Here is a 16,488-nt window from a genome sequence, read left to right on the forward strand (position 1 = left end):
GTTTCTGGTGTCCTTTGACAGCTCTTTGGTCTTGGCCATAGTGGAATTTGGAGTGTGACTGTTTGAGGTTGTGGACAGGTGTCTTTTATACTGATAACAAGTTCAAACAGGTGCCATTAATACAGGTAACGAGTGGAGGACAGAGGAGCCTCTTAAAGAAGAAGTTACAGGTCTGTGAGAGCCAGAAATCTTGCTTGTTTGTAGGTGACCAAATACTTATTTTCCACCATAATTTGCAAATAAATTCATAGAAAATCCTACAATGTGATTTTCTGGATTTTTTTTCCTCAATTTGTCTGTCATAGTTGACGTGTACCTATGATGAAAATTACAGGCCTCTCTCATCTTTTTAAGTGGGAGAACTTGCACAATTGGTGGCTGACTAAATACTTTTTTCCCCCACTGTAATTGTAATGGCTTAGCAGATAATAAACAAACGTTTAAAGGTTAACAAACCTCCAAACGAGCTTCAATGCCATACAACACTCCTTCAGTAGCCTCCAACTGCTCTTAAACACTAGTAAAACTAAATGCATGCTTTTCAATCGAACGCTGCTGGCACCCGCCCACCCGACTAGAATCACCACTCTCGACGGGTCTGACCTAGAGTATGTGGACAACTACAACTACAAATACCTAGGTGTCTGGTTAGACTGTAAACTCAACTTCCAGACTCACATAAAGAATCTCCAATCCAAAGTTAAATCTAGAATCGGCTTCCTATTTCGCAACAAAGCCTCCTTCACTCATGCTGCCAAACATGCCCTCGTAAAACTGACTATCCTACCGATCCTTGACTTCGGCGATGTCATTTACAAAATAGCCTCCAACACTCTACTCAGCAAATTGGATGTAGTCTATCACAGTGCCATCCGTTTTGTCTCCAAAGCCCCATACACTACCCACCACTGTGACCTGTACGCTCTTGTTGGCTGGTCCTCACTACATGTTCGTCGTCAAACCCACTGGCTCCAGGCCATCTATAAATCACTGCTAGGCAAATCCCCGCCTTATCTTAGCTCATTGGTCACCATAGCAGCACCCACCCGTAGTCTGCGCTCCAGCAGGTATATCTCACTGGTCATTCCCAAAGCCAACACCTCCTTTGGCCGCCATTCCTTCCAGTTCTCTGCTGCCAATGACTGGAACGAATTGCAAAAATCTCTGAAGCTGGAGACTCTTATCTCCCTCACTAACTTTAAGGATCAGTTGTCAGAACACCTTACCGATCACTGCACCTGTACACAGCCCATCTGAAATTAGCCCACCCAACTACCTCATCCCTATATTGTTATTTATTTTGCTCTTTTGCACCCCAGTATCTCTATTTGCACATCATCTCTTGCACATCTAGCATTCCAGTGTTAATACTATTGTAATTATTTTGCACTATAGCCTATTTATTGCCTTACCTCCATAACTTGCTACATTTGCACACACTGTATATATATTTTCTGTTGTATTTTTGACTTTATGTTTTTTACCCCATATGTAACTCTGTGTTGTTGTTTTTATTGCACTGCTTTGCTTTATCTTGGCCAGGTCGCAGTTGTAAATGAGAACCTGTTCTCAACTGGCTTACCTGGTTAAATAAAGGTGAAATAAAAAAATATAAAATAAAAATAGAACACCATATAGAAGACATAGACATATCATTACATACAGTATAGAACACCATATAGAAGACATAGACATATCATTACATACAGTATAGAACACCATATAGAAGACATAGACATATCATTACATACAGTATAGAACACCATATAGAAGACATAGACATATCATTACATACAGTATAGAACACATCTAGAAGACATAGACATATCATTACATACAGTATAGAACACCATATAGAAGACATAGACATATCATTACATACAGTATAGAACACCATATAGAAGACATAGACATATCATTACATACAGTATAGAACACCATCTAGAAGACATAGACATATCATTACATACAGTATAGAACACCATATAGAAGACATAGACATATCATTACATACAGTATAGAACACCATATAGAAGACATAGACATATCATTACATACAGTATAGAACACCATATAGAAGACATAGACATATCATTACATACAGTATATCATAGATGCCATATATAAATCCTTCCTTTATATTTCCTGTAACACTTTCCATTCCAGTAGCCTTATTACTGGCTAGGGTTACTGCTGCTAGTACAGTGTAAGAATGAGGCATCACAGTACTTTTACACCACTGTACTAACAGGAATAATTACACACCAATAAACACACTGTAATGTAAAGTGTTACATCATTCTCAATGATCAGTCAATACATACAGTATTAATTTCTTATAGTTAGTGTCATAGCACCTAAGTTTAAGGCATTACAACATTAATTAAAAGCATTATACAAATGTACTTCATAGAAACTGTTACCTTTTATATATTCTAACCACTCTATTTAATGTATTCCATATTAAGGGCCCTAACATAGGAACACAAATCTTTGTCTCTATTAACATTGTGTACAGTTTTCTCTCTCTATCTCTCTCTCTCTCTCTCTCTCTCTCTCTCTCTCTCTCTCTCTCTCTCTCTCTCTCTCTCTCTCTCTCTCTCTCTCTCTCTCTCTCCCTCTCTCTCCCTCTAACCCCACCCCTCTGGCAGAACCAGGAAGTCCCTCCCCTCCACAAACTCTCTTCTGTGGAAACGAAACTTATCTGATTCTCTGTGTCGTCTGTCTGTGTGAGAGTGAACAACCGTCCAAATGGCTCAGCAGGGAGTTTTGCTGGACCAGGAGCAGTTCTGTTGTTCTGTCTGTCTGGATCTACTGAAGGAGCCAGTGGCTCTTCCCTGTGGACACAGTTACTGTAGAAGCTGTATTGAGGGCTGCTGGGATCAAGATGTTCTGAAAGGGGTCTATAGCTGTCCTCAGTGTAGACAGACCTTCACTCCAAGGCCTACTCTGAGAAAAAATAACATGTTGGCTGAGGTGGTGGAGAAACTGAAGAAGACAGGACTCCAGGCTGCTCCCCCTCCTGGTCTGTGCTATGCTGGACCTGGAGATGTGGCGTGTGATGTCTGCACTGGGACCAGAAAGCAGAAAGCCCTCATGTCCTGTCTGGCGTGTCTGGCCTCTTACTGTGAGACTCACCTCCAACCTCACTATGAATCTCCTGCTTTGAAGAAGCACAAGCTGGTCAAAGCCACCGCACAACTACAGGAGAAGATCTGCTCTCATCATGACAAACTGCTGGAGGTTTTCTGTCGTACCGATCAGCAGTGTATCTGTTATCAGTGTGTGATGGATGAACATAAAGGCCATGATACAGTGTCAGCTGCAGCAGAGAGGACTGAGAAACAGGTAAGACCAGAACTACTTGTTGGTGACTGTCTGATAAACAAATAATTAAAGATACAGTAGGAACTAAGGCTGTTTGAATATGAGATCATTCAAATGAAATCAATCCTCAGCAGAACATATATGAACACAAACCTTGATTATATAGATGTGTTAACCCAGATTCTCCAAATGTATCACCATTTTCTAAAGTCAAACACCATTGTAATTTGTTAAACACCCAATCAGCTCCCCTGTTTTGTGCACTGTTAAAACTATAATCATTCACATAACAATATAATAATATAATTTCACACAGACACTTCCTCAACATTTTAATCCCTATCTTCTATGGGCCCTATGTCACATTACTATACTATTGATCTACTGCACAAATAAAGCTTGATAGCTCATTGAAGAGTGATTCTCCACAGAGGCAGCTGGGGATGAGTCAGCAGAAGGTCCAGCAGAGATTCCAGGAGAGAGAGAAGGACCTGAAGGAGCTCCAACAGGCTGTGGAGTCTCTCAGGGTGAGTATTGTTGACCAGAGGAGACACACCATTTCACATCTCTCCTCCAGTCAGAGAGAGAGAGAGAGGGGCCCCTATCCAATCCCACTGTTGGGAACAGGCTGTCTGGACCCCTGTCAGAGAATAGACTGCTTAATGTAACCGGCGGGATATGAACCCTGGTCTACTGAGGGAGAAACCAACATCTTGACCGTTACACCAAGAGGTCATTCCCTATTGGGCTGAGGGCCGACACTGATTTTGAAGTCGAAGGCGGGGCTACTTCATCACATAACCATGAGTAACCATGACCGACTCATGTCCCCTATACATTAACATGGATCTCTCTCTCTCTCTCTCTCTCTCTCTCTCTCTCTCTCTCTCTCTCTCTCTCTCTCTCTCTCTCTCTCTCTCTCTCTCTCTCTCTCTCTCTCTCTCTCTCTCTCTCTATATCTCTCAATTCAATTGAATTCAAAGGGCTTTATTGGCATGGGAAACATATGTTTACATTGCCACAGCAAGTGAAAAGGATAATAAACAAAAGTGAAATAAATAATCAGAAATGAACAGTAAACATTGCACTCACAAAATGTTCAAAGGAATAGAGACATTTCACATGTTATAACTCAAGTGCAAACAGAGTGAGCCATTCGCCAGACTGAGTTCTGGAGGTGAAATGGAAATGAATGAGGGAGAGTTAAGTGAGGTAGAAGGTGTGGTGAAGAGCTCAGAACCAGAGCCTGGCATCAATGGACATGATAAAGAACAATATGGTGCAGTAGGAGTTACATTGTAGGAGAACGTGGATCCATACCTTTTGGCAGATCCATTTGTGGTTTCAGGGTGGGTGGGAAAGGAGTTGGGTGCAGTTGAATCAGTGAAGGTAACCTGTAGTGGACTTGTGATATTTGTTTGTGTTTCTTCTGACCAGAGGGAGTGGGCGCTCCGTGTCACGCAACTTGGGTCAAGATCTGTTTCTTGCTTTGCTCTTAGGAACAGGGCACCATTGAAAGGAGTGATTTCTGGGGTAGCGTTAAGTGTAGAAGTGGAGCAATTCAAGTTTAAGCTTCCTGGTGTTTGTGATGCCCGCCGTTTGGTGCAACACAGACCTGGTGGTGAGCGTGGTGAAACAGAGGAGTCACTGTCAGTCCTTTTGAGTTTTGAGTCTTTACCCAACAAAGTCATGGTAGGATATATCAGTTATCCTGTTAGAGCTTTTGTGGCGAATCCACTGCTTTGTTTCAGGTGCAACGTTTATGGTCAGCAGTTTGTAGGAGGGAGATCCAAGATGTGGGAAGTGTGCAGGAGGGGATAGAGGATTGTGTAGTTTCGGTGGATAATGTTGTGTGTGTCAACTGTTGGGATGCCCATGTTGCTGGGGATCGGAAGTGTCCGGTGCGAGAGAGGCAGGTTGAGGTGGCTAGAGTCAGAGTAGTGCAGAAGGTGTCGTATGCTGAGACAGTGAAGAAAGTAGAGGAGGATGGGTCAAGGGTGAGAGATCCTGAGAGGATCCCTGTGAGTAGTAGATCTGTGCCAGCACAGAGGGATAGGCCAACGAGTGATATATGCTTCAGTAAAGTTAGCTTCTTAGAGTTCATAGCAATGGTTATCAACTGCACCGCAGAAATGGATTGTCAATCACAGAAAATGGATATTGTGATGGCAGCTGCAGAGAAGTATTTGGGCATACAAGATTAGACTTCAGAAGAGTTACAGGGTGTGTTGAGTGGTGGTGTCCCGTCCTCCCAGGCCGTTGGCATGGTGCAGGAGCAGATAGGGTCAAAGTAGTGGAATGGGGTAGTGGGTATTTAATGAGTGTAGGGTTAGTTGGAAGGTTTTTAATTAAATGTTCCTTTCCCCTTTTCCCATTTTGTATCACAAAGTAAAATAGAGTTATATTATATTCCAGTTGGGGGCGGTCATGCAACATATTGGATGCCAACCGCCGTTAAACTCCAAAGAAGAAGAAACGTTACATTATGGCAATGTACAGTGTCTCTACCTCTCTCATTCCATCACTTTTGCAGTAGTTGGTTGTGTGGGTCTCTGTCTGTCAGCACCCCATTTATAACCAATCGTTGATGGATATTTATAGAGCTCTGATCAGGACGACAATTGATTACTGGTGTACAGTTTATGGAACAGAGGTAAAGACTTGGCTTCAGAAGCTGGACAGAATCCAGTATATAGCTTTAAGGATATGTACTGGTGCATTTAAATCAACATCTGTATGTGCCTTTCTGGTGGAGGCAGGAGAGATGCCTTTGGATATACAGCGTAAAAAATGGTTATTATCTTATTGGGTTGAAAGGCTGTGAGGTTGAGCATCCCACTGCTACTGTTCTAGATGACTGTTGGGAATATACTAGTAGACAAGGCAGTGGTTTTGGTTGGACAGTTGGAAAGCTTGCTGATGAGAGTGGTTTGAGGGAGTTGGAGGTTGGCCCTTCTGTGGTGATAGGGGATGTTCCTCCATGGTTACTCCCAGACCCTGTTGTTGATCTAACCTTGGTAGAGAAAAGGAAAGATTGGTCAGAAGTCAGTGATATAGTGAAACTGGTTGACAATTACATTGGTAAAAGTTTTCATGCTTTTTTAATGCTTTTCACAGACGGATGCAAGGACCCAGATAGTGGGCTCACAGGAGCAGGCGTTTACGTTCCTGAATTTGATGTGCAGATATGTAGAAGACTAACAGATGAACTGTCAGTATACTCAGTTGAACTGTTGGTGATAATAGTTGCCCTCCAGTGGGTGGAGGACGTACAACCTGTTAGAATTATAGTATGGTCGGATTCTCTGTCTGTATTGAATAGTTTATCATCTGGTAAATCTAATAGGAGTGACCTGCTATTGGAGGTATTAATGTTATTATGGAGAATTGAGAGAATGGGTTTAGTGGTGAGATTCTGCTGGGTTGGAGGGGGTTGGGGGGGTTTGGAAGGGATTTTGGGGATGGGGGAGGGTCTATTAGAAGTTAGTAGGGCTCTTCTTTATTTTCTCAGAAGTACTGAGTTAGGTAGGAGGATTTAGAAATGTTGGAAACCGTGATTGACCACACACTCCAGCACAGTAGGTGGCGGCATGCACCTTTAACGTTGGTTTGTGGACCGCCATTATATCATAGAAGAAGAAGTTGTTGCTGTGAGAGATTTGTGGTTCGTGAGGAGGGCTACTATTCTTTTTTCTTTTGGTTCTTGCGTATTTTATGAATGTATTTTCTCATGGTGGAGGGTTTGTTTATTAGTTTCCACTGTTTATCGTTTAGAGTTGAGGGGGGAGTAGGGGTAGTTTGTTAGGGCGGCGTGATGGCCTCAACCGAGTGGAGAAGAAACGCTGTCGCTTCGGGTGCGTTCCGGAGAAAGGTGTGGAGGAAGTTTTGCTCATGGTCGGCGAACAGGTTGGAGCGGAACATCTGCACTCTGCATCCAGAATGAACAAGGCGGTGGTTGTGTTAATGAAAAAGGTTTGTCTTGTTGTGAGGGGTGTGTTGGTGCAGATGTCGCCTCTTTCGATAAGAGTTGTGGTGGCTAATCTGCCTCCGTTTATTGCTTCCGAACAGACCGGAAGTAGTTGGTTAGTTTTGGTAAATTTGCAAGTGGTTTCCGTGTGCTCTCGGCTGGGTGCCAACCGGAATCCGTTAAACATGTCTCTTTTCGTAGACAAGTGTTTGTTTCTTAACAAACTTCAAGGTTACACAGGGGAGGGGTGGAACACAGGGTTTGCTAGCACAGATAGTTTTGGGTGTTTCTAGTGTGGGGATCATCAGTTATAGGCTACAAGCAGCAATATGATTGATAGGTAGGACAGGTATTGAACCCAAATAATCCCTACTCAGATGCGCTAACCTCAACCCTAGTAAACATGCATTATAAAAACCTTCTACATAAAATTATCTCATATAGGGAGTAAATAGCCTCTGAATAGAAAAGAAAAAACACTGCATCTTCCAGCCCACCAATAAATGACATAATGCAACCTTGGCGGTTAGCATATTTACCTCAACATGCCCCTCGCTTGCGTGAGAAGGCAGAGTGCTCGATGCTGGTTGATGAATTTGACAATTAATGTACTAGGAAAATACGTTTTTGTCGACCAGAGCTGACTGAATTAATGTTTAGGTGTATTGATAATCATTATAGTAATGAAGTATAATTTCAAAACATGACCATAAAAACAGGTAATAATAAACATGACTCATCATTATATTACTTCACAGTAATGTGTTTTCAGTCCTTCCTCTTGCGTTAGCAGTGTGGAAAGGGACAGTAAAAAGCTCAGGCAGGAGGAGTTTTCCCTGTGAGGTGGAGTGGTGGTGTATCCAGGGAGAGAACTCCTGAGTGGCGCAGTGGTCTAAGGCACTGCATCGCAGTGCAAACTGTGCCACTAGATCCTGGTTCGAATCCAGGCTCTGTCGCAGCCGGCCGTGACCGGGAGACTCATGGGCGGCGCACAATTGGCCCAGCGTCGTCCAGGGTAGGGGAGGGAATGGCCGGCAATTATTAAGCAACTGCAGTAGTACTGAATAAAGTGTTTTTCCTTACTAATCCGTACTAAAATAGTGATTACTCAGAATTGCAAATAAATGGCAGCGGTACCAGGAGGGAGGAGAATACATTTTTTACATTTTAGTCATTTAGCAGATGCTCTTATCCAGAGCGACTTACAGTTAGTGAGTGCATACATTTTCATACTGTCCCCCCCATGGGAAACGAACCCACAACCCTGGCGTTGCAAGCGCCATGCTCTACCAACTGAGCTACACGGTAGTAGTGCATGGCCAAGTGGTGGTGCGCAGGCCGTGGAGAAAGCGGTGGTGGGGAGGGTTGCAGCTGGGCTACATGAGCTGAGGCAGGTTTCTGTAGTAACGGAGACTCCGGTAGGCGAAGGCTTGGTGGGCTCATCCCAGGAAATATTGCCTGTCATTGGGGAAGAGGCTCTGATCAGGGGGGAAGTGCAGGGGGGCAGAGACTGGGGAGGAGGAGGACGGTACCGTGCCAATGGAGGAGGAGGAAGAGGGGGGAGGTGAGTCTGCGGGAGCGGAGGACAAGGCGTCTCGTTTTCAGACGGCTCATTGGATCCAGAGCTGACAGACAGTCAGGCTGAGGGCCCAGTATATAAGGTGAGAGTTCTTTCTAGGTTCCTGATGGAGACTAAAGGGGAAAAAGAAGGTTCTGCTGGAGTCTTATTTTATTGATCCTGGAAGGTTTGTAAGGTCAGTACAACACGTGATGAAGAATGAGGGGTTTAGTGTCCTCTCACCCAGGAAGCGGTATAGGCTGAGAAAATGGGTCATGGGTTCTTAAGGGCATGTCTTCAGAATCTGCTTAAATTGATGTTTTTTTCTGGCATGGCGGCTTTATGGGCTTCTCTACTGGTTTCTGATTGTGGTGATTTCCCTCCCACCTCTTATGGAGATTTCACGGTTAGACTTCCTTAACATGAACGCCGGCAAAGAATGGGGGAATATGTCAAACAAAAACATTTAAATGCCATGGCAGAAATCTTAGTGCAGGGGTAGCAAAAGAGGTGTGTAAGGGTAGGTTGTTAGTGTTTAGAGCCCAAATAATGACCTTGTCTTTGCTTTCATAAATGTGTCTGCACCTGGTCCTCTGTAGCTCAGCTGGTAGAGCACGGCGCTTGTAACGCCAGGGTAGTGGGTTCGATCCCCGGGACCACCCATACACAAAAAAAAAAAATATATATATATATATATGCACGCATGACTGTAAGTCGCTTTGGATAAAAGCGTCTGCAAAATGGCACATTATATTATATTATAGTACAGGGCTCAGTTCTCTGTTTCACCAGAGGGGTTGGAAAAACAGAGTGGGGAAACCAAGAAAATCCCTTGTTTTACGTTTGTCTGATAGGCGGGTAACTTCTGTTGTGGGGAGAGGAGGGAGCCTGATGGGTGGGTAACTTCTGTTGTGGGGGAGATGAGGGAGCCTGATGGGTGGGTAACTTCTGTTGTGGGGAGATGAGGGAGCCTGATGGGTGGGTAACTTCTGTTGTGGGGAGATGAGGGAGCCTGATGGGTGGGTAACTTCTGTTGTGGGGAGATGAGGGAGCCTGATGGGTGGGTAACTTCTGTTGTGGGGAGATGAGGGAGCCTGATGGGTGGGTAACTTCTGTTGTGGGGAGATGAGGGAGCCTGATGGGTGGGTAACTTCTGTTAAGGGGGAGATGAGGGAGCCTGATGGGTGGGTAACTTCTGTTAAGGGGGAGATGAGGGAGCCTGATGGATGGGTAACTTCTGTTGTGGGGAGATGAGGGAGCCTGATGGGTGGGTAACTTCTGTTGTGGGGAGATGAGGGAGCCTGATGGGTGGGTAACTTCTGTTGTGGGGGAGATGAGGGAGCCTGATGGGTGGGTAACTTCTGTTGTGGGGAGATGAGGGAGCCTGATGGGTGGGTAACTTCTGTTGTGGGGGAGATGAGGGAGCCTGATGGGTGGGTAACTTCTGTTGTGGGGAGATGAGGGAGCCTGATGGGTGGGTAACTTTTGTTGTGGGGAGATGAGGGAGCCTGATGGGTGGGTAACTTCTGTTGTGGGGGAGATGAGGGAGCCTGATGGGTGGGTAACTTTGGTGGGTAACTTCTGTTGTGGGGGAGATGAGGGAGCCTAATGGGTGGGTAACTTCTGTTGTGGGGGAGATGAGGGAGCCTGATGGGTGGGTAACTTCTGTTGTGGGGAGAAGAGGGAGCCTGATGGGTGGGTAACTTCTGTTGTGGGGGAGATGAGGGAGCCTGATGGGTGGGTAACTTCTGTTGTGGGGGAGATGAGGGAGCCTGATGGGTGGGTAACTTCTGTTGTGGGGGAGATGAGGGAGCCTGATGGGTGGGTAACTTCTGTTGTGGGGGAGATGAGGGAGCCTGATGGGTGGGTAACTTCTGTTGTGGGGAGATGAGGGAGCCTGATGGGTGGGTAACTTCTGTTGTGGGGGAGATGAGGGAGCCTGATGGGTGGGTAACTTCTGTTGTGGGGGAGATGAGGGAGCCTGATGGGTGGGTAACTTCTGTTGTGGGGAGAGGAGGGAGCCTGATGGGTGGGTAACTTCTGTTGTGAGGAGATGAGGCTGTGGAGTTGTACTCTGATTTATAGAGGGCAGAACTCTGTGGTCCTCTGTAGAGCATGGTCCTTGTAATGCCAGGGTAGTGGGTTCGATCCCCGGGACCACCCATATGTAAAAATGTATGCACATGACTGTAAGTCGCTTTGGATAAAAGCGTCTGCTAAATGGCATATTATTATTATTATTATCCTGGGTGTTCTCAGGTTCTGCTCACAGACCTTTCCAAACTCTCTCTGTCACAGATAAATCAAATAGATATTTCCCTGGCCTTTCACAAACTCTCAGCTGCTGTCTCTCAGACGGTCTGCCTGTGGATCTTTATAAAAAGTTCTGGGGAATTATTTTACAGGACGTGTGTTGTGTGAGTGCGTCGGGGTGGGGGAGCTGTCGCTAAGCTGTAGACGGGAGGCTTTGACTCTCCTGCCCAAAATAAGGATTTGAGCGACATAAAGAACTGGAGGCCTGTGGCATTGCTCTGTGTGGAATATAAGGTCTTTGCCAAGGTCCTCGTTAACAGACTCAAACGTACTGTGTACCAGGACGCTCAATCACAAACAATCTGTTCATAATCAGGAGAAAGCCTTTGATAGGGTGGACCATGAATATCTGTTCAATGTGTTGTTTTGGTTGTGGGGAGAATTTTGTGGCCTGTGTTCAAATGTTAAATAAATAAATATACATAATATGCCATTTAGCAGACGCTTTTATCCAAAGCGACTTACAGTCATGCGTGCATACATTTTTGTGTATGGGTGGTCCCGGGGATCGAACCCACTACCCTGGCGTTACAAGCGCCGTGCTCTACCAGCTGAGCTACAGAGGACCACGTAATGTCGCGGTAGTATGCTGGGGCTTCATGTATGGTCAAGGTGTGGGGAGGGCTCAGTAGGCCAGTCTGGGTAGGGAGGGGCATTCACCAGGGATGCCCTCTGTCAGGGCAGCTATACACTCTTGTTATTGAGCCCTTTCTGGGCCTGCTACGCAGGAGGATACAGGGAGTGTGGGAGCCAGGCATAGGGTTGGGGACAGGCATAGCAGTGGCAGCATACGCTGATGACGTCTGTGTTGGTTAGGGATGAGCAGAACCTACAGGCCCTGGAGAATAGTTTGAGGGTGTACGAGGGGGCGTCTTCTGCTTAGGTAAACTGGGGCAAGAGTGAGGCTCTGTTATGTTGGGCATGGAGGGACAGGGCACCTCCGCAGCTTCCAGGGGGGTTGCAGTGGGGCTGTGAGTGGCTCAAGATGCTTGGGGTGTATCTGGGCTCGGAGGGTTGGGATAGGAAGAACTGGGAAGGAGTGTCACAAGCGGTGGTGTCGAGGCTGACGAAGTGGAGGTGGCTCATCTCCCAAGTGGCATACAGAGGGGCGGTGCTGATCATCAACAACTTGGTGGCATCCTCTCTATGGCTTAAATTGGCCATTCTCAACGCCCCCGGTGGTCTGCTTGTGGACCTGCAGCGCAAGTTAGTGAATTTTTTCTGGTCAGGGTGGCAGCGTTCTGACTCAGCAGCACAGAGGCTACTGTACCGTACGGAGGTGGGCTGGAGGGAACCAGCATGTGCTCTGTTGAGGAGGGCTGGTGGTTTGGGGCTGGATCAGCAGCTCTTCATCATGCGGCAGGAGAGACTCAATACAGCAGGGGTCTCTGATTTCTATGCTGCAGTACTGAGGGCTGGAGCAGCCTGAGGAGGGGCCACCACCGTTTCCACCACTGCAAGTGACAGCAGAGACTGGGGACTGGCAGGAGAGTCCGGAGGACTTACTGACTTTTAACACTCTGAGCTTAGTGGGAGTGAAGGGGCATCAGTGGCAGGGGGTTGTGGGGGCTGAGAGCATGGCAGGGTATAGGTGGAGGGGCTCTATAAGCTCCCAGTGCTGGAAAGGTCAGGGGTCGTCCAGTGGAGGGTATTACATGGAGCCCTGGACACCAATAGCTGGTTGGCTCGGGTTGACCTGGGAGTTGGGGAGGGGTGTCCGTTTTCTGCAATGACAGACTGTTCATCATGTTTTTTCTGTGTTGCCAGGGTAATGCCATTACTGTTGACGCCTTAGGGTTGAGTTTGAGTTGTACAAAATGATCAACAGTGTGGAGATGTTTCAGGAGGTATGGGGGCTCAGGGGGGCTGTCTGTACGGCCGGAGAGGAGGGGTTGGATGGACGGTTGGAATGTGGTGCTGGATGGTGTATTGTACTGTGGTGTTGGGTACTGGATAATGTGATTGTGTGGAGGTTGTGGCGTCACGCAATGTGCTTTTAGGGGTGGGGGTGGGGGTGTTAGTGTAATGAGGATGGCTCATTAAAGTAAGACAAGTCTCTCTCTCTCTCTCTCTCTCTCTCTCTCTCTCTTAACAGCGCTCTGCACAGGCAGCAGTGGAGGACAGTGATAAGATCTTTACTGAGCTGATCCGCTCCATTGAGAGAAGGCGCTCTGAGGTGAAGGAGCTGATCAGAGCCCAAGAGAAGGCTCAAGTGAGTCAAGCTGAAGGACTCCTGGAGCAACTGGAGCAGGAGATAGCTGAGCTGAGGAAGAGAAGCACTGAGCTGGAGCAGCTCTCACACACAGAGGATCACATCCATTTCCTCCAGGTAACTAAACTGCCTTGATACATGTGATATGAAACTAAAACTCTCAATCATTTGGTTCTGTTCTCTCCCTCTCTCTCTCTCTCCCCCCAGAGTTATCAGTCTCTCCCCGGTACCAGTGTATCTTCAGACTTACCCAGCATCGTTGTCCGTCCTCTTCAGTACTTTGGAGATGTGAGTAAGACTGTGTCTGAACTGAGAGAGAAACTAGAAGACGTCCTTAAAGAAGAATGGACCAAGATCTCCACTACAGGTGTGTTGAAAATAATAAGAACATCAACTTTAGACCATTGAAAGTTCCCTAGTAGTCATATACATGTGGAATATGGTATGATGATAACATTCCCTCTCTCTGTGAATGTGTTTGTGTGTCTGTAGTGAATATAGTGGATGTTGTACTGCCTCCAGAGCCCAAGACCAGAGAACAGTTATTACAATGTGAGTCTCTTTATTCTGAAGTAACTAACAGTCTCTTTTTACTGACACTCCTAACAATCCCTCTAGAAATATATAGCAATAGTAGATCTAATCAAAGACTGGGTATCGATCTGACTCCTCATATTTCTCTGATTTGATCTCTGCTGTGCTCTAATCAAAGACAGGGTAGATACAGTATCTGACTTCACTTATTGTTCTAACTCCCCTCATTGGTCTCTGCTCTGCTCTTCTCCCAGATTCCTGTCAGCTCACACTGGACCCAAACACAGCAGGCACACACCTCTCTCTGTCTGAAGGGAACAGAAAGGTGACCTATACAGGCAAAGTCCAACCATATCCTGTTCATCCAGACAGATTAACAAACTACAGTATGGTTCTGTGTAGAGAGGGTCTGTCTGGACGCTGTTACTGGGAGGTGGAGTGGAGTGGGGGGCGTGTTGATACAGCAGTCTCATATAAAGACATCAGCAGAACAGGGACAGGTGGTGAATTTGGATACAATAACAAGTCCTGGAGTTTACAGTACTATAGTGGTGGTTATTGTTTCATACACAATAATGTTGTGACTAAAGTATCAGGCCCTCAGTCCTCCAGAGTAGGAGTGTACCTGGATCACAAGGCAGGTACTCTGTCCTTCTACAGTGTCTCTGACACAATGACCCTCCTCCACAGAGTCCAGACCACATTCACTCAGCCCCTCTATCCTGGGTTTTATCTCTATGGTACTGCTGAGCTGGTTAAACTGTAGTAGGGTCCACATAGATACTAGTCATGCTGGTGTAGTCTATAGCTGAGCTGGTTAAACTGTAGTAGGGTCCACATAGATACTAGTCATGCTGGTGTAGTCTATAGCTGAGCTGGTTAAACTGTAGTAGGGTTCACATAGATACTAGTCATGCTGGTGTAGTCTATAGCTGAGCTGGTTAAACTGTAGTAGGGTCCACATAGATACTAGTCATGCTGGTGTAGTCTATAGCTGAGCTGGTTAAACTGTAGTAGGGTCCACATAGATACTAGTCATGCTGGTGTAGTCTATAGCTGAGCTGGTTAAACTGTAGTAGGGTCCACATAGATACTAGTCATGCTGGTGTAGTCTATAGCTGAGCTGGTTAAACTGTAGTAGGGTCCACATAGATACTAGTCATGCTGGGGGTGATGGTCCCCAGATGTGATGATTCATTCTGCTCTGTTTTTATGTACAATGATTTGATTGATTTGATCTTCAGAAGATGTTATGAATTACAATTCAATGCATTCATATTATTTTAAAGTGCAATGTTTTAATCTTATATATTCACATTAATCATGATGTATGCTGTTAATGTATGTTGGTTGTCATTCAGAACCATTGAAATGTTTTCTCAATTGGTTCTCTGTCTCAATGTAATTTTCCTCAGTATCATGGAACAGGTAGTGTTACTTACTTGCTAATTGAACAATATGGGCCGGTTTCCCGGACACAGATGAAGCCTAGTCCTAGACTAAAAAGCATGTTCAATGGAGATGTCCGGGAAACCGGCCCTAAGTTTGGCATCTTTTATTCTCCCGTACTGCTCAGTCAAGCAACATTAAACCTGTCCAGCAGGTGGTGCTATTAACCAAACAATAAAAACCCAGCAGATATCTTGACTTGTCACTCAGTATATCAGTAATGTTCAGAATTGTACTTTAATATCATTGGAGATTGATGGTCTTTTTAATCCACTACCCAGAGTCAGGAACAGATGAAGTTAGGTCTGCTACTGTTCAGTTATTAAATATGATTCATGGTGATGGGAAATAAAAAATCCATCTAGTAGTAGTTTTCCTTTGCTATTTATTCCAAGGTGTGTCTTTAACTTGTAAATGGATTGTGTTGAAGCTGGCATGTGGTGTGGATGATAGAATAGAGTGAATAGAGGAGAGAAGAGAGGAGGAGAGGAGAACATAATATAGAAGACAGATAAGATAGAGAGAGAATTCATACCCAGGGGAGTTACTGGCTCTGGCCCAAATGACACCCTGTTCCCTACGTAGTGCACTAGGCTACTTCTGACCAGATCTAAAGTAGTCTTCTAGAAAATGACAATATGGTAATGACTTTAGTGGTAAAAGAGAGACTCCCTGTGTGGTAAAATTTCACAACTCTTAATACAAAACTCAAAACAGATCATCAAAAAGGCTGTTTTTTCAAAACTTTAAGCACATTTTCAATTGACTAAGTACAACACACAAAGGAAGTATCCTTGTATTATATCTTAATATGTGAAATGCACACTTCCTCCCATAAGTCATTAGTAGTTGATGTAGGGTTTCATCTGTCAAAATGTCAATCACACCTGGTGACTTATGAGTTATAAATGTTATTACTGTGGAGTCACCATGATCTGATTACTGTGGTGTGTGTGTGTGTGTGTGTGTTAGTCTTTGATTAGTTTAGTCATCAAGGCTGAGAGGATGTATCTATTTGAAAGGGTGTCCTGCTCTTTGATCAGACCAAATGGTTGTAAAGTCCTCAAGACAATAGAATGGTTGTCAGGCAGTGGAGTCTGGTGGGAGGAGCTATAGCAGGACAGGCTC

At 45.3% G+C, this 16,488-nt stretch overlaps 1 protein-coding gene across 1 annotated transcript; it reads left to right on the forward strand.

The window, feature by feature from the left end:
* Positions 1–2,751: 2,751 nt before the first annotated feature.
* Positions 2,752–15,558, forward strand: LOC311148964 (tripartite motif-containing protein 16-like; the record flags this gene model as incomplete). Its single annotated transcript, XM_084186012.1, has 6 exons — positions 2,752–3,348; positions 3,759–3,854; positions 13,261–13,494; positions 13,585–13,744; positions 13,870–13,929; positions 14,166–15,558. The coding sequence occupies 6 exons, from the start codon at positions 2,752–2,754 to the stop codon at positions 14,675–14,677; spliced, it is 1,659 nt and encodes a 552-aa protein (XP_084042138.1). The 3' UTR covers positions 14,678–15,558.
* Between the last annotated feature and the right edge of the window lie 930 nt (positions 15,559–16,488).

The sequence above is a fragment of the Coregonus lavaretus genome, assembly GCF_964263955.1.
Source record: "Coregonus lavaretus genome assembly, chromosome: 21".
In the NCBI taxonomy this organism is placed as follows: domain Eukaryota; kingdom Metazoa; phylum Chordata; class Actinopteri; order Salmoniformes; family Salmonidae; genus Coregonus; species Coregonus lavaretus.